The sequence below is a fragment of the Alligator sinensis genome, unplaced genomic scaffold (genome assembly GCF_000455745.1).
Source record: "Alligator sinensis unplaced genomic scaffold, ASM45574v1 scaffold253_1, whole genome shotgun sequence".
Classification (NCBI taxonomy): domain Eukaryota; kingdom Metazoa; phylum Chordata; order Crocodylia; family Alligatoridae; genus Alligator; species Alligator sinensis.
This window is the reverse complement of record NW_005842147.1, coordinates 118,104-139,349: the sequence shown is the minus strand read 5'-3', so window position 1 is coordinate 139,349 and position 21,246 is coordinate 118,104. Positions and strand designations below refer to the sequence as shown.

The following is a 21,246-nucleotide window of genomic DNA, read 5'->3' as shown; positions in this document are numbered from 1 at the left end:
GGGCTGGGTGGCGGGGGGGGGGGGGGGGGGGGGGGAGACAGCTTCTGACCAGTTTGTAACAGCAACCCAGAAGAAGTGCCTACGTAGTCCACAGCCCAAATAAAAATTGCCTGCCCCTGGTCTAGAGAGTCTTTGTTGTGCCAACATGGAGTATGTGCCAGCATTGTTCTTCCCCAGTATAATTAAACAACCAGTTATTTGAATTCTATTGATTTGAAATGTTGAGGTATCAGGGGGTAAAGTGATTCAGAAGTGAGATGACAATCAAAGTTGCCTATTTCTAAAGAACCAGGAAGTCTGCTTTACGGAAATGTTATTAGGGATGGGAGGGGTTGCGGGGACGGGGAACCATGCTTGGCAAGAAAGATTACTAATGGCTCTGAAGAAGCAATGCCAGTTATAAAACACATAAGACACCTGCTCATCACCCACTACCTTACAAATATGTTGAGGTAACCAATGAAGCTGCTGTAGAAAGCTGACAAAGCCACACAAAAAAACAAAAAACAAAAAAACCCCAACAACAACAACCAACCACTGAATTTTCCACACACCAGCATTTATAAGATGGCAGCAAATTCCAGAGGTGCAAATACTTTGTGTTTAATAGAAAAAGTGCAGTAACAATAAAAGTATCATTCCTGGAAAGGGCCCAGAAAAATAAGGTTAACTTAAAAACTAAGGCATTATCTGAGATATAGACTGATCATTTCAGAGAGAGATTCCAATTTAAATTACATTATCCCTCAAGTTGTGTGCATTTTTAAAAAATTCATTCCAATACATGCTTAGATTTTAGCATTTCTGGTCTGTCTCCCCCTACCCCAAAAAATAAAACATGAGAATATGCGCCATGAATTTAAAAAAAAGACAGACAGACAACTACAGCACAGAACAAACAATTTGTACAACGGGAAAATGGAATATATTAATAAACTTCATATTCAAAAAGAGATTTCCCAGTTTGGGGCCCTTGAAAGAAAAGACATTTGAGTATTTAATTCCCATTTATGCTTTTGAAAAGGTGTTACATACCCTGTCCCCCTTCCCTCCCTTACCCCACCTCCCCTCCCCAAGACGTTTAGTCATTATACCTGAGACTTTTCTTTTATTCCTGTATTTTTTATAATCTGGTGCTAGTTTACTGGACATGTTCTCAAATTTCTAGAGAAAAAGGAAAAATAGAAGTGAAGGTACTGCATGCAAAACATCAGCTGTGGAATAAAAAAGCAAAAGCTACCCTGATAGCATCTTGCTAAACAAACTAACAGTATTAGAAATCATCTAAAACAATTCATTAGAATATGCCACAGTACTGTACACTGCACCTGGGACATCCCCTCTCCAGTGTCAGAATGTCCACGGACAGATTCATTAAATGGTAGTGTAAGATCTTCTGTTTCTAAGTCACCTGAAAACAAAAAAAAGTACTTCAGTTGTATAAGCAGATACCATTAGCCAAGTAATGAAAGCAACAAGAAACAAATTGTATACTTAAAGTAATTGTCTGCACATATTAAACAGAATATTAAAATTTGGTAACCTTCTTGATGCAAGGGGAAAAGAAAAAAAAAAGGCTACTGTATTTTCACTTGCAGTTTACAGAAATTCCTCCACTTTTCATTGCTGCAGTAGCACTCTGTGAACACATCTACTAGGGCTGTTCAAGAGGAAACAGCGTTTCATTTCGAATTTCATTTCAATTCAAAACAACTGCTCCATTTTGCTTTGTCAAAACAGTGACACTGTTTCAACGTTTTGCCCATTAGGTATAATGGAGAAGCTCAAAACAGCCTCTCTCATCTGGCAGGCAGATCAGGGCTGTGGGCCCCCGATTTGCTTGCCAGATGTGGGAGGGAAGCCAGTGCTGCTGCCTGGGACTGGGGAAGGGAACTGAGCCCAATTGCTGTTCCCATCCCCAGCCCACTTGTAGGCTCAGCTCCCTTCCCCTGCACTGTGATCGGCTTCCTGCAGCCCAGAGACAGGAGATGGGGAGAGCCAGGGCTGCGCTCCCGGCTCCTGCTGGGAGCGCAGCCCCAGTTCTCCTCTGTCTCCCACCACCTTGCTGCTGGCGGCTTCGAAACATTTTAACTAGCCTTGTTTTGTTTCAAGGCGGTTTCAAAGCTCTTTGTTTCGATTTGATTTCGCTGTTTTGAGCTTGAAATGAGTCGAAACAGTGTCGAATCGAAACAGCCAGCAAAATTTTGCACAGCCTTAATATATACATGTGCAAATAATGTAGCAATAAACTCTGGTGCATATCACACTGGAATTCATTGCTCCTGGGTGTTAGTTGCATGCATGTCCAATAACACAGCACATGGAGCCAGGTCACAGCAGCCTTGGTTGGCAGGGGACTCAGGGGTGGGTGGGGAGTCAGCTGGCCAGCCCAGGGCTGCTCCAAGCCAGCTCAACATTCTGTGGAGGACGCAGCTGGAGCATGAGGGTGCTCCAATGCAGGGCTAGCTGGCAGCTAGCACCTTCATGCCCTAGCTATCCCAGTTTCCATCTGCACATGCACTGTGGGAGAGTACTTTACTCTGCTACATAGTACCTGTAATGTATAAGATCATGAAAAAGAAATAGTAGACAGCAATAAATTCTTTCAGTTTACAAGGATTTCAAACCAGCAGAAAAAGTATTAGTAACAGAAAGTAAGAGACCAGCACTGTGATAAGGTTTCTTTGGGGAGGGGGGAAGAGGAGGGAAGGAAAGGGAGGAGTTTGCATATACATTCCAAAACACTTGAATAACCTCTTTACAATGGAAGAACCCTATGCAGGGAAGAGAATTCTAAAATTTCCATAAAACTTAGGAACTGAGTATGTTAATTCCCATGGATTAAGTGCCAAAGCCTTCATGTAACTGCTTCCCCCCAAACCATTAGTAATGGAAGTTTGAGAATGAGCAAACTAGCCTGGCACAAAGTATAAATGCAAACAGAATGAAGCCTTTTTTGAGCAAAGACTTGAACCAAGTAGTCTGGAGGGATGGAATCTATGTACCATGAAAGTACAACAGTGAGCAACTGTCTGGTGCTTACCCTCTTCAAAACACTTTACTTACAAACACTAGTGAAGCATTCCAGCTGCTAAAAGAGGCACCAGAAGTTAGGAGATTAATGGCAAAGACGTGGGAGGAGGCCATGCGTATACATGAACTTTTTTAGTAGATTGTATGGGTTCTGGAGTGGGGGGGGGAAAAAAAAGACCCTCAAATACCAGGAGATCTCACTGCAGACAAATCAAGCGTTGCTGTACTGGATTTAGTTTCTTTCCTCAGTATATCCTGATGTACTCTCGGCCTGGAAACTCCAACCTAAAATACAGCTGCATTTTAAAAAGAACTTATTTTGTTTAGACAGTGTAACAAACAGTAGCATTACACAGGCTTTCATTTTGTCTAGTGAGGCTTTTACAGGGAGATGCACTGAATCATGTAAGGGGGCAGGGACCCCTTTGACTTTCAAGGAGATTTGCGTACTTAAAATTAAGATGCACCCCTAACATTTCCATTTTAGCACATACAGGTCATTGTTCATATGACTCACTATATGTTGAACCAAGAGCAGGAGGAAAGCAATACTTAAGGAATCTGGGGGAAAACAAACAAACAAACTCATAACATTATTTATGATGCATTCACAAGTCTCTTGGTCATTATACAGTGTTCCTTAGACTCATGACCAAGTGTTATCAGTTTTCCACATTTATTTCTCTACTATGCAGCCTCTACAGCAGGGGTGGGCAAAATGCGGCTCGTGAGCTGGATGCGGCCTGCGAAGCTGTTCCATCTGGCCCGCAGGGCCCCTAAAAATTTTAGAAAATTCATATTAATCTGCCCTGGGCTGCCTGTCATGCAGCCCTCAATGGCTTGCCAAAACTCAGTAAGCGGCCCTCTGCCCAAAATAATTGCCCGCCCCTGCTCTACAGCCTAACTTGTGTTCAGCATTTTTGAGCCACTGAGTGAGATCACAATCCGTATAGGGACCATGTGGATGTCTGGGAATATGGGCCCAGAAAACTACCTAACAGAGAAATGAAAAGGAAGCAGAGATGAAGTGTAACAACATTTTCAGGTTCTGGAATACGCTCCAACTCTTCAATACTTTTCTGGAATGAAATGTATGACCTTCAGAAGTCTCCCCAGTTTTGAATTATGCATGCTTATTTTTGCCCTGTTTCCCAAAATTACAGATAAATAAAAGGGAACTTGTTTGAGAGCACTTTACACTTTCCCATTTGTGCTATGACTTAAATTGAAAACAGAAGAAAAAAAAAGCTAGAACAGAATAAAACCCTATACCTCTAACCTTTCAAAGATGTATGTATTTTCAGCTACATTCAGTATATAAAGATGCTCTTAGTGAACACACTCCTACTGCAAATGTAGATGGAAAAAATTCAAAGAGCATAGCAGTGGTTTAACTAGGTAACATTTAGAAGGGTTTCCTGGACTACAAGTGCCTGTGCATACTTTGATATGCAATCTATAGGCAGTTAGCTAGAGAGTCTAGCTTTACTTTAGTTGTGTAAATTAAGCAATACATGTCCTTTCAAAACCAGGTTATTGTAGATGCATTTTAATACTAACATATAACCTTGACTAGAAAGCAGTAATTCAAAATCGCACATAAATGTACTTCATACAAGTAATGCTTTAGTAGAGGTGTAGTCCAAGTATCATAATAGCTTCTTACTTTCTTTGTCTGGTAATCACTGCCACTACTTGCAGACGACAATGGCAACACTACAGGAAAAAACAAAAACCACAAACATGCACAAAGGTGACTCCATTGCTGCTGACATTGTACCAGTCAAATTAAAACCTCATGAGACAGCTTTATTTTCTTAGAACTTACAAGACTTAATATTGTACTTATTTATTTCCCCCAATTGCCTAATAATACAAATCACAAGTTACATTAAGACTGCTGCCACTCTACACCCAAAGAAAGAGGTAGACCTTGCTATTTACCTGAAAGACTGTCATCTGAATTCTGGCAGACAGATATGGAAACTGAAACCAAGTTGAAGGACCATCACTGAACTCAACCTGAAGCTCTTCCCTCCCTCCCAACCATCTTCCTTCCTTTTTCAAACTCTCCCCCCCCCCCCCCCCCCCCCCCCGAGTGTCCATGAGTACCTGCACAGACTTCATGCAACAAGATGGGAAAACAGATGTTATAGTTGAGGATCTACCATGCCCTGAAGAGGTTATATTAACAGCCTATGTGTAACCTGATAACAGACATAACATGCAACAAACTTTTAAGTGGGAGACACTATCAAAGCTTACAATGTCCATTTTATTCTTTTCTCACAAGAGTACCTAGAGCAGAGGATAGGCACTTGTAAATCTACACAAGTAAGGAAGAAGGCAACCTCCTTCTGCATTAGCTTCCCCAGGGTCTGAAGATGCAGCCCTGTAGAGACACATTTTGTGAACAGGACAAAGCAATGGAAAATTGCAACTGGATCTACAGACCACAAGGAAAGACCGTCTCATTTTTGCTGGGCAAAAAATAGAAAGCAGCACTTTAAACAGTCACTACCTGAGCTGCGCTCTCTCATCTCACACACGGATTACAAACAAGCATTTTGCATGGCAGATGCACTCCCACTCAAGTCATGGATAAGCAAGTGTCCTAGTCCACTGGTGAGCCAGCAGGATTTCAGCATTGCTCAGATGGAGCCTCAGTCCCACAGAAGCTGAGTAACCCCAACTTGGACTCAGTCTTCTGTTTTACTTCACTGTAGAGAGTGTGCCACGCAACATATTGCACTCACCTTTCAACTTACTTCTGAGCCTTGGCCTTCTCCGGGTATAGTCCTGAGCTTTCAGCAATGGTTTTTTCTGAGAATCAAGGATCCAGCTTTTTTCACTCTGACTATTGCTTGTAGTTTCATGGTTACTTTCAGAGAAAAGATGCTTCCTATAATCAGACTAAAGACACTAAGAAGTCAGTTCCAACTCCCCCCAGAAATACTGCACTGCCATTTTTAACTAGCCCAGTAGCAAACACCCAGCTCAGCACAACCCATACAACTCATTCAAAAGAATTAAATAGCTAGCTGTTTAGTCTGGGTCAGAACAGCAGTAAGAGATGAGATGCTACAACAACGCCTTCTCCCACCAGTCCTGTTTTTGTAATAGCTTTTTTTTTTTTAAGCCCCACTTCCCCCCACCCCACACACACCCTTATTGCTATGAGAAACCCCAAACAGAAAAAGAAACTGGCTGTATGATGGTCAGGGTGCCAAAGGAGCCAATTAGCAATGTGAAAGCATTATTTTTCCCCCTTAATCTTTGGTTACAGCAATCAAATAGTAGAGGTCAGTTCTAGACAGAAGAGTGGAACCAGTCCTCTTTGGGCCACTGCAGCAGTGGAAAGAGGCAACGAGACAATACAGCACAAGGGATTTGGCAGCTAGTGCATAGCGTTGAGTGTCTGCCTTCTGCAGTAGCACCCCAACACTCCAGCATGCCAGGGCTGCAAAGCGATGTAGCCAAAAGTGATACTGTTGCTCTGGTTATTATGAGCAGGTAAATGGCCCTGGAGTCAGCTGCTAACTAGCACAATTTAGGACATTGTGGCTAATCTTAGCTACAACAGCTATCCTGAGGACCAGGGTGTTACAGCAAGCCCTCTACTCCCACTATGAAAAACTGGGAATTTCTTTTTGCAGAGAACTTCTGACCCGCAATGGTACAGCACTAACACACCACTGTCATACCATGAAATGAAGATTTTGCAGGTTTGCTGCCTCTTTAAAATGTGTATGCGGCCTTAAGGCTAATAAAAAAAGTGCTGGACCGACAGCCTCATAGCCCCTCCAAGTCACAGGTCATTAAGCAGCACCAACAGTCCAGAGCCACCCATCAACAAGAACCAGGTCTTCTCTCCACCTTTATCATTCATTCTAGGCCCTTGCTCCATGCTGGGCCTAGCCAGCCTTTTTACAAATCAGTTGCCTGAACTTCAATCCAGAGCGCCAGGCACAAGAAAACCAATTCAGTGGTGGTCAAAAGCCATGCAGAAAGTTTCTAGTCACAAGTACTAGAGTCCACAACATGTTTGTGAAAGGAGGGGGAAGTGTGGAGTAACTCTGAATGGGAATAGGAGGTTTCCCAGTTAATGTCTTGGGAGAAGCCTAATTATTTATTTAGGTGTAGAAACAAGTCATGTTTATTGCTCAATAGACAATATTCTCCACAAGTACTTTGTCACAGGAAAATACGAGCTACCTACCAGTCTTCTACCAACTTTGCCTGATTCTCGTTTTGCACTTCCATTTTCATAAACCCTGTTAGGTAACCCAAAATTGTGTACATTACAACTAATCAAAGAAACTTAACAACATTGCTATGGAGCCTGCTGGTGCTGGAGTGAGGGTAAGTGGTGGGATGGGGAATGAGGGAGTGGGGACGGGCCCAAGCTTTAGGGAGCAAGCTGCCACCCCCTCCACCCCCACTGCCTGCCTGCCCACCCATCTGCCACACTTTCCCCACTGTAGTGGTGGTAAGGATGAATTTAAGATGACCCTCCAATAATTAAGTTCTGTACATGGAAAATTATAACAATTTCTATGTATAGAATATTTTTAATACTACTTGCGATAATTATTTAGAGTCATTTTGGATTTGGGTAAATATGATGTTCGTAAGAGGAGTCCCACTGTTAAAAGTGAGCAGAATTCACCCAGTCTTAACTATCATCTTCTCATCAACTCTTATATATATCCCCATTTGTGACAAACTACTTAGATAGCTATAAGGTCTCCAGAACTACCATCTTTAAGAAAAAACATTAAATAAATAAAAATACATTGGCACTTTCTTTTTTGTTCCTAATTAACGGAGAAGTTGCTTTTTGTAAAAAGTATTGTGTTCTTTATCATGCAAGATATAAGTATATATATGGTCCTGTACCTTTGGCCAAGAATTTTTTGTTTTGCTTCAGTTACCTAAAAAAGAAACTACATTTCAAAATTCCAATATCCCACAGAATAAGCATTCTAATTTTACTAGATAAAAGTAGGTATGCTTATTTAAAAATAGTGTAGCATCTGTCAAAGGAGGGATTTATGCTGACAGCTAGTGGCAATATTAAGAGTTGCAGGAAGTCTAGTTTAATGGCAGACAATGTGAAGAAAGAACAACAGATCCATGATAGGGGTAGGAGCTATATATAGAACCAAGCTTAGAAGAGTTAACGTGAATGTAGCTTAACATACTTTCAGAGCTCCATGTAAATCAAAATAAAGTAATGACATGACTGAAATCATAAAGACATTTCTGGTTGCTGCAGCTGCAACAGGAGTATTACAAGCAACAGATGCTGTAGTACAGCTCTTTTCTTACCACAAAAGAGATGAAAGCTCTTTGAGCAATGATATTTAGTAATCTGATCTTGGCTACTGGAGGCCAATTTGACATTACATTCAGAATCAGTACAAGGTTGCAGAGGCAGACACCACAAGGAGGAAGTGCCAGAATTAAGGTGGTCTTAATTGGGCTCATACTATATTACATGATCACACTTTCTTTGTTTTTGTTTTTAAATGAAATCCCTGTCATTTCAGTGCACAGAAAGGCAGGTGCACACTTAATAAGGTCTTCTTCTTCCATATGCAAGCCAAGGTCTTGTCTACTCTATGGCACTCAAAGCCAGTTTTTGAAGTTAAATTCTCAGTCTCCTCATGGAGCTTTTCCATGTCACTCATCACAATAGTATCAGAGTATTTCAAACAATTACTTACTCCTGTTGAATGAGACAGCATTGTCCTCCAAACACCCCATCCTCCCCCAAAAAAGGGAAAGACACAAAAAATAACCCTTTAATTTTAGGAGCTTGACCTGAGATACTCTAGGCCCCATTCCCCCAACCCCAGCCAAGTACTCAGCATCATACAGCTCTTTGTATCTCTGAAGCACAGCTCACATTCAGGTATAATGGAAGTTAGTGTTCAGCATTGACAAATAAGATTTCAGTCAAGCAATCAACTGTCTTAAATAGGAGACCACTACTTCTCCTGAAATTCTGTCTTATTCACTCCACACCTTCCAGCTTCTGTTACAAGCAAGGCAGAAGTCTTACAGAATACAGCCTCCCTCATACACAATCTCATCTTATCCCCACAGCCAGTTTTCCAGGCATACTAAAGGATGCAGGGGGTCTGTGGAAAAAATAGTATGTCATCATGTAATTAGAGACTCGTGCACATGCGTGTTAAAAGGGACTGAATTCAAGTTGTACAGGCAGCCTTAATTCTGGTACCGCCTAGCTTCTGAGTAATTCTTTGCAACTTTTATATACAATAAAAGCTGTTAAATGTTATATTTCCTTACAATCCATTAAAAAAAAAAGTCATAAATAAAACAACCAATTCTGTCACAGGAAATCATAACAAGTACCCTAACCTGTAGCTAGTTTCACCAGGTAACAATTATGGCACACAATTACATCTATACCCACTCCTACGAAGTGAGACAAGGGTATCAAGTCCCTGGTTTTCAAAAGTCTGTTTACTCACTGTCTGATTCTAGCTTATTGGGAGCCAGTTCAATCCCCTCAAAAGAGCTTTTTGCCTCTTCTATAGTAAGAAATGCAGCCTACTGAAAGCAACTCCCCACCATCATTTGCCAGATAGACATCTTTACATAAAACAAGTCATACTCCAATTAGGTTCCTAGACATTTTTGCCCCAACTTTACCTCTACGTGACTTCCAGGGTCTGATGAAGTTTCAAACTTGTAAGAATCCTCCCTACAAGGTGACGTGTACAAAATATATGAAGAATTTGTGGCACAGTTATGAAAAACAAGCCTGTATACATTTCATTAAAAAGTAGAATATTGAACCAATGCAGATATTTGTTATTTGCGGTATAATTAATACTTAGAGACACATACACATGGGCCTGTTTTGGCTCTCTCTCGTCCTCTTACCCATTTCCTCTTCACTTCCTACTATTTAATTCTCATGCATATTCTTGAAGAATTCTATAGTGTTTAAAAATGCATTGCAACTGCTGCAAAAACTTCTTTAACTATTTCTCTAGTCCCCCATAAATCAGTAATAGTTAAACAAGGAAAAAGCCCCTCATTACTTTATAAAGGTAGGATTTTCAAAAGTATTTAGGTGAATCTCAGGGAGACATTATTCCAGGGTGCTTTTGAGAATTCCACCTTTCAATGGTTGCTTTCTGGTCACACCTCTGCAAGCATCCAGATACAGAAAGCTCGTATCCCATTATTATTGAAAACAGAAGTAATTCACAATAAAAATGAAGAGAGATACAATTTCTTTAGACTTTAGTAACTAGTAAAAACACTACTAGTTAGGTTAAAAAAATGTTCTCTACTAAAACAGAAGAGTAGTATATACAGCAAGTGATATAGAGAAATAGCCCCTTCTTCCATGCTAGGGATTCCTAATCAGGAGGTGAAAGCCATGTTTCTTTAAACTATACTGGCCAGAGCCCTAGAAAAAGCGGAATGACTGAGGCTAGGCAGTGGTGTGTGTTGTCTTTTCCATGTTGTTTCTATGAAGCCAGCCCTGCTTTGGCAGGAGGCACCTGCCATAATACATTACAATATTCAGCAATATTTCCATATTTTAAAAAACTGTAGAACTTTCCCTGGTAGTTAGTCCTCACAACAACCTGAGCTAACACCCAGTAAAATCTGACAAATGAGCTTTGGCAATATTTCTTCCCCATTTTGCCTGGCTTCAGACTCCAGTGGTATGGCCTCCAAAGAGATTAAGACTAAGAAAAGAATTCAGATTTTAGAGATGAAAGCTACGTCTGAGAGAACATACTAAGCTCTCTCATTTACAGGTAACATAAAAGGTACCTTTAAAATTAGTTTGAGTACCAAAAACAAACTAGTTATAGCAGCACTGAATTCCCTGTGGGACTTTAGCTAGCCATTGATACCCAGACTGGGGATTTTAAAGCCAAGTCAGGCATCTCTCCATGTTATACCGCTGCCAGTGGCATAGGCAGATCTTAAATAGGTAAGAATGACAGTCTATCCCCACTAGATGGAGCCCATCAATTAAAACTGGTTCCCTCTCCACCTTTTGAAAGGACCTCTCACCAGTAACAAAAAACAAAATAATACACAACAACCCACAAATGTAGTATCTAGAGTTATGAAGCTACAAGATTAAACTGAGCCATCATAACACTACCAAGCACCCTTCCCCCACCTCCCCTAATGGTCACATGTAGCTGTTTATTGCCTTGCTTGCCCTGTGCTTTACTGGAGAGAAATGCTTGAGGACAAGCTGACTTTGTTCAGAAAGAGAGGATGGCGATGATGTTTGAATCATCTCAATGCACTGAAAAAAAGGGTCCTGGCTGCTCCATCTGGTCAATACCTCCCAAAGACACTCAAACAGTTGTTACACTTTTAGACCCACGGCTTCAAGTTTATTTTGGGTATACTGGTAGTTCACAAATGCCACTTCAGAACTGAAAATAAAATCAGTACTTTTCTATAAATTTGGTTGGATGTTAACAATCGGATCCCTGGACAAGTGGTACTCAAGTATGCTGAGAACCTGCTCTTCCAGGCCAAAGAACTCAAGACTCAATCTACACTACAAAGCTTAAATTTGCTCCCGTTCTACCAGCAATACTTTTGGTGCATTTGTGCTTAAAGCCCCTCTAATGCAGCAGAACCATCCTCTCTCCTGGAGGGACTGCTCCAAACTTCTGTCCTGTGAGTGGCTGACAGAACAATATGGATGCCACTCTAGTGGTGGGAAGGGGCTCTGCCTAAGATGTGCTCCCAGTGCAAGCCACAGCCCAGGGAATCAGGAGCACAGTTTGAAAACACTGTACTGTGGTTCTCCTCTGCCTCCCAGGACCAGACTATGCCAGCAGATGGATAGGCCTCTCCAAAGAGAGGAAGTGAATTCAAAATATAAAATAATTTCCCCCCGGGGGGGGGGGGGAAATAAAGACAATACTTGGGACACAATGTGGCATGATAACTTACTCTATAAATCAGAGTCAATTATGCATATGTGAACCAAGTCACCTACAGTCATAAGAGAGTTAACTTCCAAATAATTATTTCACATTGAACTTATGCACCAGGGTTCATGAAATTCCCCCTACGGCCAAACCATGGCAGGCAGCCTGCTAGTAGCATGGGTAGCCTCTATGGGGAATGTGGCACATGCAAGAGGCAGTAGGGAACAGAGACAGATCAGGCTGGGACCAGGAAGAGCAGAGCAACAGATTGAGCAGGGAAAGATTATTGGGGTGGCACTCCAGGACAAGGTAGGATTTACTTTGTGCCATACCTGCCAAAAAAAGGTCAGCCACCACTGCTCTATAGCACAATACTGCCTAGCTAAATGCAGTACTGACAATGTGGTCAGATTACATTAGTAGTGTAAACGAGGGTTGTGCAACGCAGGCATTAGCCTCAGGGGCCAATTTAGAGGGAGCACAAGAATGGCCCCCTGCCACTGTTGAGGGCACAAGCCCTGGATTATACATCTTCCCCTGAAGCACTGGTCAGAGGTGTACAAAACCCTCAAAACAGACTGATCTTTTCTAATCCACCCTAAAAGAGAACATGGCTATTCTGTTCAGACCATTAAGTGTTGCTGATATGACTTTTTAAAACTTAATCTAGTTTTAACATTAAATGTTGATGCAGAAAGCTTTAAAATGGTTTCAAAATATGGTGCACCCAACATTTGATACATTGTAAGAATTCTATACCTACTTCAGCTCTATCATTTGCTTGACCAAGCTTGTTCTTTGTTTTTTCTTCTCCAATGCATCATCCTTAAAAAGAGATACAGACTGGCATAGTAGGTAAAACTATTACTTACAATTAAAGTGATAGGAAAGAGACACTCCCCTTAGCAGGATTCTTTTCATAGTCATAAAGCTAAAAAGATGCTAGGGAAGGCAAAGGAGAGAGGGAACACACAAAAGAACAGCAAAGAAGGTAGAACATTTAACATCTTTAAAAATTTATTCCCAAGGTAAGCACAGATTGAACTGGGTGTCAGCTGTGGGCCTGAACTGGCCGGTCCTGAAAAAGACAAGTCTTCAAAACACGGGCATTTCTGGTCAGACACTTGTTAAAGCAAACATCTAAAACACCCACTTCAAAAATCAAATGCCACTTGTTTCTGGGTCCCTAACAGGCCTAAGGTGCACATGGATCTGCAGTTGTATGATCTTTCTGAAGGAGAAAGAAAGGTGGGAGAGGTGAGGAATCAGGCTAAGTGCCTAAATATGTTTTTGGTGCCTGATTTCAGGCACTTATGATGGAAATGTTACATGATTGTTTTTAAAGCTTTTCACATTTGCAATACAATGGAGAAAGTAGCTATGGTGAAAAATATTAGTTACTTAATAATTCCTAGAAGCTCCGGCCATGGACCACTTTGTGCTAGGTGCTGCACACAAACGTATCAAAGAGTCTTACTTATAAGTAATCATTATTAGAACATGAACTACTTGCAGTTTTCACAGGAAAGCAATGATCACTTAGGAGGATTTCCCCCTCCTGCTTTCCACATATGTTAAATGTACTGTTTCCTCATGCCCCGCTTCACCCTGCAAAAGCATACCTTTGGAGAAAGTTCTCTCACAACCTGAATATCAGGATCTTCTGCCACAGGTAACTCACTATGGACAAGAAAAAAAGAACATTTCCAAAGTACTATTAGTTTTAAAGCCAACGTAAGTCTTTATGAGGGGGAGGGGGAACCCCCCCCCCAATGAAATCAATAGTTCCATCAACTCCAAACTAGAGGTACACCAATACATCAGTGCGATACCAGATCGGCACCGATATAAAAAAAAATTGATCACATCAGAAATTGGTCTGATGTGGCAGATAATTTGGCCAATAAGTGCCCGTGTGTGCGTGCAGCTGCAGTGCAGCTTTTAGGCGGTGAGGAGCACAGCCTGGCACCTTGAAGAGGTGGAAGGGGTGTGGGAGGTGCAGATCAAGGCCCCCTGTGGTGAAAGAGAAGTGGAACTAGAGCTGGGGGGCAAAGCTGCCCTGCTAGGGCAGGGCGGGCACAGGACGGAGCTGCAGCTTGTCCGGGGGGGGGGGCGGTGCAGGGAGGGAGGTGCGCAGCTCCTGTTACTGGTCCAGGAGGACATGGTGGGGGGGAAGGCATGTGCCCCAAGATCTGCACAGGGCAGGGTGGGCTGGGGCTTTTCCTGGACAAGCCATGGCTCCATCCCATACCCACCCCAGCTGGGCAGTACTTGTCCCAGGTCCTGCCCCTGCCCCAGCCTGAGCCCTACTCCTCCCTCACCACAGGGGCTTTGATCTGCGTCCCCCCGCCCCCTTCCACCACACCAGACTTACCAGCTGCACTCAGCTTTCCAAGCTGCCAGGCTGGTATCGGAAATCCAAATCGGTATCAGCAGATATGCCTCCTGAAAAATTGGCCATTGCCATCAGCCCCCAAAATCTCTGTTGGTGCACCCCTACCCCAAACAATAACTCAAAAGATTGCTAAAGGAGGGGAGATAACCATTATGCCCAAAATACCTGCTAAGCAAGGCAGTTACTACTCTCTAACACTAATAATGGAGAAAGAGTATTGTAGGCAAAAAAAATGTAGTGACATGCTGCATTAAAGAAGATTGTGTGTAAATCCAGGACAGTGTAAATCAAAGGGGCTCAGAGCAAATTGCAAAAGTTAAAAATAACAGATGTTTCATATTTTTTTCCAGGAGGATTAAATTGGGAAACTGCAGTAAAGATGACAACAAGCTGACAGCAGAGTACAAACAGCAGCCAGGAGTCCTGCATTTTAGTTTTTCTACTACAACATGTAGGCAGCATTTCCCCCCCTTTTCTATTCAAGTGGTAAAGGGGAGTTTTTCATTTAGAAAAAAAACTGGTCTCAGCATATTTTATGAAGTAGAAACACACAGAAACATTCAGAGAATGTGAACACTTTAGATTAGATCTTTAATCTTCAGAATCACTTACCTGGGTTTATCACTCATTCTTGGGGAAGGAGTTTTAAACTTTGCAGAGGGTATTAAGGAAACTACTGCTTCAGTCTCTGGAGCTGTTGAAAGAGTTTTGTTTTTGCAGACTATAAAGGCAAACCATTTACAAATATCATTTACGTATGAAGTATAAGAATTCATGCCTGACCTTGCACATGGTTAGTAACACCCATCTCAGTTGGTTGACTTGCTGTGCTTGTACTTACACTTGAACTAGTTATCCGCTAAACAAAGAAATTAAGTCATGAACCAAGCATGTGATGCTAGTGGATAAGCAATACTATCAACAGAGAATACAGAAGTATTTACAATTGTTCATAAATATTGCCTAAATCTTATGGGAAGAAAACATTAAATTTGTGCAAGTAGATGCATGATGGTTCTACTCAGTCACACTGAGAACCGGAAGACTCTCAGCAGGAGTAACAGACTGTTTACACTCCTTCCCCAAGGCTCCCAGATGCTGCCTCAACCAGGCCCCAAGCTACTGGCTCCCAGCTCTGCTAATGTCAAAGCCAGAAACAAGGCACAAATCTACTCAGGGAGCACCCTGCCACTTACTTCCAGTATGCAAGACTGAGATCAAGAACAGTAGTGACAGTGGCTTCACCACTTCATTTTGAGGACACAGGCTCAAAAAATAGGGCTCCTGAGGAGTGCGGGGAAAGCAGCACAGCTATAGGACATAGCCAAAATATTTTTGAGCTTAGGTTTGGGAGAAGACCATTGCCTTTTCCAAGAAATGCCCAATTTCAGAAGACCAAGTATAGTTTTCTAAGGCCTCAGTGCCTTAGGAATTAAGTCACAGAAGCACGTTTCAAAGTGTCGCCCACTACATCTATTAAAAAAAAAAAAAGGAGTAGGAATTCTCTCTCCACAGAATCCCACAAACTTACTGTAAGCGGGGTCCCTGACTGATCGCTATATTGAGATGCCAGGATGTCTGATAAAGAGTCTGTTTTTTCAGTGCTTGAAGTATCTTTGGTCTGCTGTAGGTAAGTGGATTCACACGTTGTTACTGTAAAATAATAGTACAAGTGGGAGCATTTCAAAAACATCTTGCCATACAGGCCTTTCCCTTTCAACATAGGAAACCATCTTCCAGAATGAGCAGGACCACACCACACCACTGAACCGAGCAAATCATATTTTATTTATTTTTATACATGCGCGCGCACACACACACACACACACACTCTAGGGAGCAGGAGACTGGGCATACATGTGGGTCTGTACAAGGGCCTAGTTGTGGTGTGTGATTTTTTCCTCCCTCCTGCTCCTCTTTTTCTCCTTATAGCATAGGTGTCCTTCAGGAAGGAAAGGGAGGTACAAACGGAGTCTGGGTCAGTGATTGCCACTTACTCGAATGTGCTGCTTGCATTCCTCCCAGAGGGCCAGGAGCACTTTATCTGCACCAAATGTAAGCTAGTGTGTGCTCTGGAGGAAAAGATTCAAAGGCTGGAAGCATGGTTATCCATGCTACATTTCAGGGAACAGGAAGATTATTTGAACAAGTGTTATGAGGAGCTGGTACTGTCCTTTAGTCTCTCCAGTGAGAAGTAGCAACAGGTGACTACTCAAAGAAGGATGGTCCCCAGAATTGAAGAGGAGCAGACTGAAGCCAGCAATCGCTTTCAAGTTCTCTGTGGTGGAACTGCTGAGGAAGAGGCAGAGGAGACGACATCTGCAGGCATGAGGCACAAGAATCAGCTGCCTAGAGAGCAGGAAGTGCAAGACCTCAAGGACAGGGGTTCTAGGCCCAATACACCAAGAAGGAAGAGCAGAATGGTGGTTGTGGGTAACCCCTTCTGTGGGGCAGACAGAGGCACCAATCTGTCATCCAGGTTCAGGAGGTGTGCTGCCTGCCTGGAGCCTGAATTTAGAATGTCAGAGACTAGCAAAGCTCATTCATCTTTACAACCACTACCACTTCCTGCTCCACTTGTCCATGTAACACACCAAAAATCTTGCCAGGAATGACGATAAGCAGATCAGAGATGACTATTAGACTCTTGGCAGAAGAATTAAGGAGCTTGCAGCATAAGTGTTCTCATAGATTCTTTCCATGGATGGCAAAGGTTCAGGCCATCATATCCTGGAAGTGAATGAGTGGCTGAGATGGTGGTGTCTATATGAAAGCTTCAGTTTCTTTGACAATGGGCAGATGTTCTTGTGAGTATGACTGCTATCAAGAGATGGGATCCATCTAACGAGAATGAGAAACAGCACCTTTGGGCATCATCTCACCAACCTGGTAAGGAGGTCTTTAAACTAGGTTCCATGGAAGATGGCGATCTAAACCTTCCAGCAACAGAGCACACAGTTTAGAAGGGGAAAGACTCTAAGCAGTAGCCAGTAAAGTTCCACAGGGTTCTGGTCTGGGCCTGGTGCTGATCAAGGTGTTTACTAATTATTTGGGTGCTGGCATAGAAAGCTTCTCGAGCAAGTTTGCAGATACAACAAGTAAGGACTTCAAACAAGTTGGAGGAAGCAAGTGCAATTTAGAAGGATCTCAATAGACTGGAAAGCTGGGCTGGAGCCAACAGGATGAAATTCAGTGCAGACAAATACAAAATGCTACACACCTCAGGAAGAATAATAAAAAACCCCACAAATAATAATAAAAAAAGTGGATGACACCTGACTGCATGGCAGCACTCGAAAAAGGACTTGGGAGTTTCAGTAGACAGATTCAAAATGAGTCTGCAGTATGACACAATGCTGCACAAAAGTCAAATGCTGTTTTGGGATGCATCAATAGAAGCATTAGGTGCAAGACACATGATGTGAAAGTGCCTCTCTACTCAGCACTGGTTAGGCACAATATGGAGTATCAGGTGCATTTCTGGGCTCCACATTTTAAAAAGGATATGGGAAAAGTCAGAGAGGGTCCATAGGCAGGCACCAAGGTTGATAAAGGGCTTCAAAAGCAAGCCAAATGAGGAGAGGCTGAAGGAGCTAGGCATGTTTAGCCTGTGGAAAAAGGCACCTATGAGGGGATTTGGTAGCAGTCTTCAAATACCTGAAGGGCTGCCATAAAGAAGAGGGAAAGCACCTTTTTTCATTCACTGCAAAGAGGCGGCAGCAGACCAATGGCTTGAAGTTGCAGCAAATTTAAGTTTAGATTGGATATCAAGAAAAACTTCTTCACTGTTAGAACAGTGAGGCAGTGGAAGGCTGCCTATGAAAGTCATGGACTCTCCATCACTGGAGGTGTTCAAGAAGAGATTGGACAGTCACTAGTCAGGGATGATCTAGGCATAGTTATGCCTAATATTTTATTATGAATATGTCCTATGCTTCTGGCCTTTGCTGGTTGCCCTTGCCCCCAACCTTTCTGCTACAGATGTCAGGGTGTTTTTAAGCCTTCCTCAGAGGCATTTGATGTTGGCTATGGTCACAGCTGAGGTTTTTAACTGGTGAACACACAGAACTTCAGTTCCAGCTGTTTTTAGTAGCAGTGAAACAGGCTACCAAACAAAGGCATTACCAAGTAACAGGCAGCTAGTGTCTCAAATTCCAGGAGCTAGAAAACAGTGGTGCAGGGTGTTAGGCACTACTGATGCACTCAAGTAACCTCAAGACACCATGATAACAAGAGGGAAAGTGGGAGTTTACTTGTATTCTGTACATACTAGGAAAATGCTGCCTAAGAGGAACTGCTTTCAAGCTTTTGGGGTCAAATGGCAGCAAACAGGAACATTGCAGAAGCTTCAAATCTCCAAGAGGATGCAGTATAAAATACTGGTCTCTGTTTTATCTTATATATTCCTGCATCTTGCAACATCATTTTAACCCTCCAGAATACAGGTTACAACATAGGCTTAACCCAGTTTTCTAATGCTGGTATCTTAAGAACCTCTGTGATTGGTGTAAACAGGGACAAGCCATAGTTAACACAGTATCCTCAGGTCATTACATACCTTGCAGAAATTCAGGGATTCATTCAACTTTCAAATGACAAATGTTAAATATAGTAAGTATCTTTCTATGCAGTTCTAACTACATCATCATCATCATCTTAGTTAATATGACTTCAGGGTAGCTTTTATAAGACCACATTTCTAGCAAAGACAAGCCCCAACTTTAAAAGATTTAACTTGGAGAAAAAAAAAACCCCAAAACCAAGCAACAGCAAACTATTTACATTTCTTTTCTTTCTATGCCAACAAGCAAAAGAGGTGGGGGGGGGGAGGGGTTCAGTGAGGTGCAAGAGTATTGTTTCTCACGTTCAATACTATGGGACAATTCCTTGAGATTTAACATTCCATAAAGAACTAGTTTTTTCTTCAGTTGCAAAGGCTGGGACCAAGATTTAAATCTAAAAAGTTCATCTCACTGGTGCTGAAAGTATTTAATTAATTATAGGGGGAGAGCACCCTAAAAAAAAAAGTCAGAAGAAGATACTGAAGCTCTGGAAATAAAATAAAGCACAAAAAATATATTACTTCTAGAAGACACTGGGTACAATTTTCAGGAGCGTTTGGGGAACTTTGAAGCCATTGATTTAATAGAACTTGGGTATCTGGGGCACAGTTTCACTGAATCTGTCCCTACAGAAAGAAAAGAAAACTTTGAATCCAAACCTAAAACTTCAGGACTGAATCTTATGGACCCCAACATCTTTGGTGAACAGGAAACCTATTTTACTGGTTAAAGCTTGCTTATAGTTTTGATCTCCCCATTTCCTAGGGCTGTCTGGCTCCTGAAATTTTGACACAGCTGGAGGTATTCAGAAATGGGATCTTAGTTTGCATTGTGGGGAACAAAAGGCAACCTAGAAATTTTCCTTTAAAATTTAACTTTTTACAGCTGCAAATGCTCTTTTCTTTACCTTTATGGAAAATTCCTAAAATTCTGCCAGTGACAACAATTAAAAATAACTCCAAATCAACTCACATGTTCCATTTTGTCTTGTTTGTGCCTCCTCACTGACAGGATCCTCTTGACCCATAATTATCTGTTGATACAAGTTATTTTAAAATGATTTCTCTTTAAATATATATATAAATCAGGAATTATCCACAAAAGCCAAATTTCCCATCAAGAAATAGCTCTGGCATTATTCACTGCTGTATTGCCATCATGTGCAACACAGCTCTCAGTGATTTTCTCCAGTCTATACTTGTTAATACTCTAGTTTGTTGCAAGAACAAAAACCACATGCAAATATAAATAGTGTTTCACTTCATATCTAGGCACTTGTATGGGTTCTACTGTACATGTGTGGATCTCAAATACTTCAAAAGCAACCTCCCTGCTACACCACATCTCCTTTCCTTTCTTCCCTATTTATCAGAGTACTTCATTAGCTTAAAATCTGCCAGTAGTTCTGCTGAATTATATTTTAATCTCAATATCGTGTTCTCACAGCTCCCATAGGCTTCTCTTTCTCTGCGTGCATGTTACAGCCTATTCCATAATATCATTCTCTAGTTCATGAGCTCATAGAATAAAAGCCTATTGGTATTTTAGTTCACAAGTATAGTTTAAATAGAATCTGATGTTTCATCCATGTACTTCAAAGTGGAAAACAAAAAGCTGAAGTTAACTACTTAAATTAAAATTAACTAAATTGATTTGGCTTTGTTAATCTCACTTGGCCTCACTCCCCACATCTTCTAAGCTTCAAAATCAGCTCTTTGAGCAATATAGACAAAAAAAAAAGTCTGGAGGCGCAACAAGCATCTTCCTTCCTGTTAATAGGCCACAGCATCTACGTAGGCAGTCACAGATTGGAAGAGGTCGAAAAAAAGTATTTAAAACAAACCCATAGCAGCACAGATATCTACTGTATATTTATCGACTTGTTAATTTGGGTTGGTGCCTTATACTGTGACAGAAGGCTGAAATAAAGAACTAAAAAATACCTCCAAAGACTTTGGAAGTCTCTCACCTTTTTCATGTAATCACACACCAATGCACAAACTAAGTCTATTCCATCTCAGGAGGAAAGGTCAATGCACAAACTAAGTCTATTCCATCTCGGAGGAAAGGCAGCAAGAGGGCACAGCAGCCCCCCTGGCTCTCCAGGGACATAGCAGACCTCCTGAGGCTAAAAAAAAAAAAAGGCCTACAAAGGATGGGAGTCACCTCCAAGGAGGATTATTCTGCACTGGTCCAGTCCTGTAGGGAGCAGACCAGGAAAGCCAAGGCTGCAACTGACTCCAGCTAGCTTCGAGCATCAAGGACAATAAAAAGTCCTTTTTCAGATATGTGGGGAGCC

At 41.8% G+C, this 21,246-nt stretch overlaps 1 protein-coding gene across 2 annotated transcripts in view; it reads right to left on the bottom strand.

Moving 5' to 3' along the window:
* Window positions 1-21,246, bottom strand: part of SYCP2L (synaptonemal complex protein 2 like) — a 53,102-nt gene that overhangs the window by 13,136 nt on the left and 18,720 nt on the right. Inside the window, exons 16-29 of one of the 2 annotated variants that reach the window (XM_006025427.1) lie at window positions 19,920-19,980; window positions 15,917-16,038; window positions 15,169-15,244; window positions 14,998-15,079; window positions 13,613-13,670; window positions 12,754-12,815; window positions 9,718-9,769; window positions 7,933-7,967; window positions 7,253-7,307; window positions 5,790-5,946; window positions 4,700-4,749; window positions 3,222-3,318; window positions 1,329-1,411; window positions 1,095-1,164 (exon numbers count right to left, since the gene is read on the bottom strand). In XM_006025427.1, coding sequence (XP_006025489.1) covers window positions 1,095-1,164; window positions 1,329-1,411; window positions 3,222-3,318; window positions 4,700-4,749; window positions 5,790-5,946; window positions 7,253-7,307; window positions 7,933-7,967; window positions 9,718-9,769; window positions 12,754-12,815; window positions 13,613-13,670; window positions 14,998-15,079; window positions 15,169-15,244; window positions 15,917-16,038; window positions 19,920-19,980 — 1,060 coding nt within the window. The remainder of the gene's footprint in view (window positions 1-1,094; window positions 1,165-1,328; window positions 1,412-3,221; window positions 3,319-4,699; window positions 4,750-5,789; window positions 5,947-7,252; window positions 7,308-7,932; window positions 7,968-9,717; window positions 9,770-12,753; window positions 12,816-13,612; window positions 13,671-14,997; window positions 15,080-15,168; window positions 15,245-15,916; window positions 16,039-19,919; window positions 19,981-21,246) is intronic. The other variant, XM_006025428.1, reaches the window with a different exon arrangement.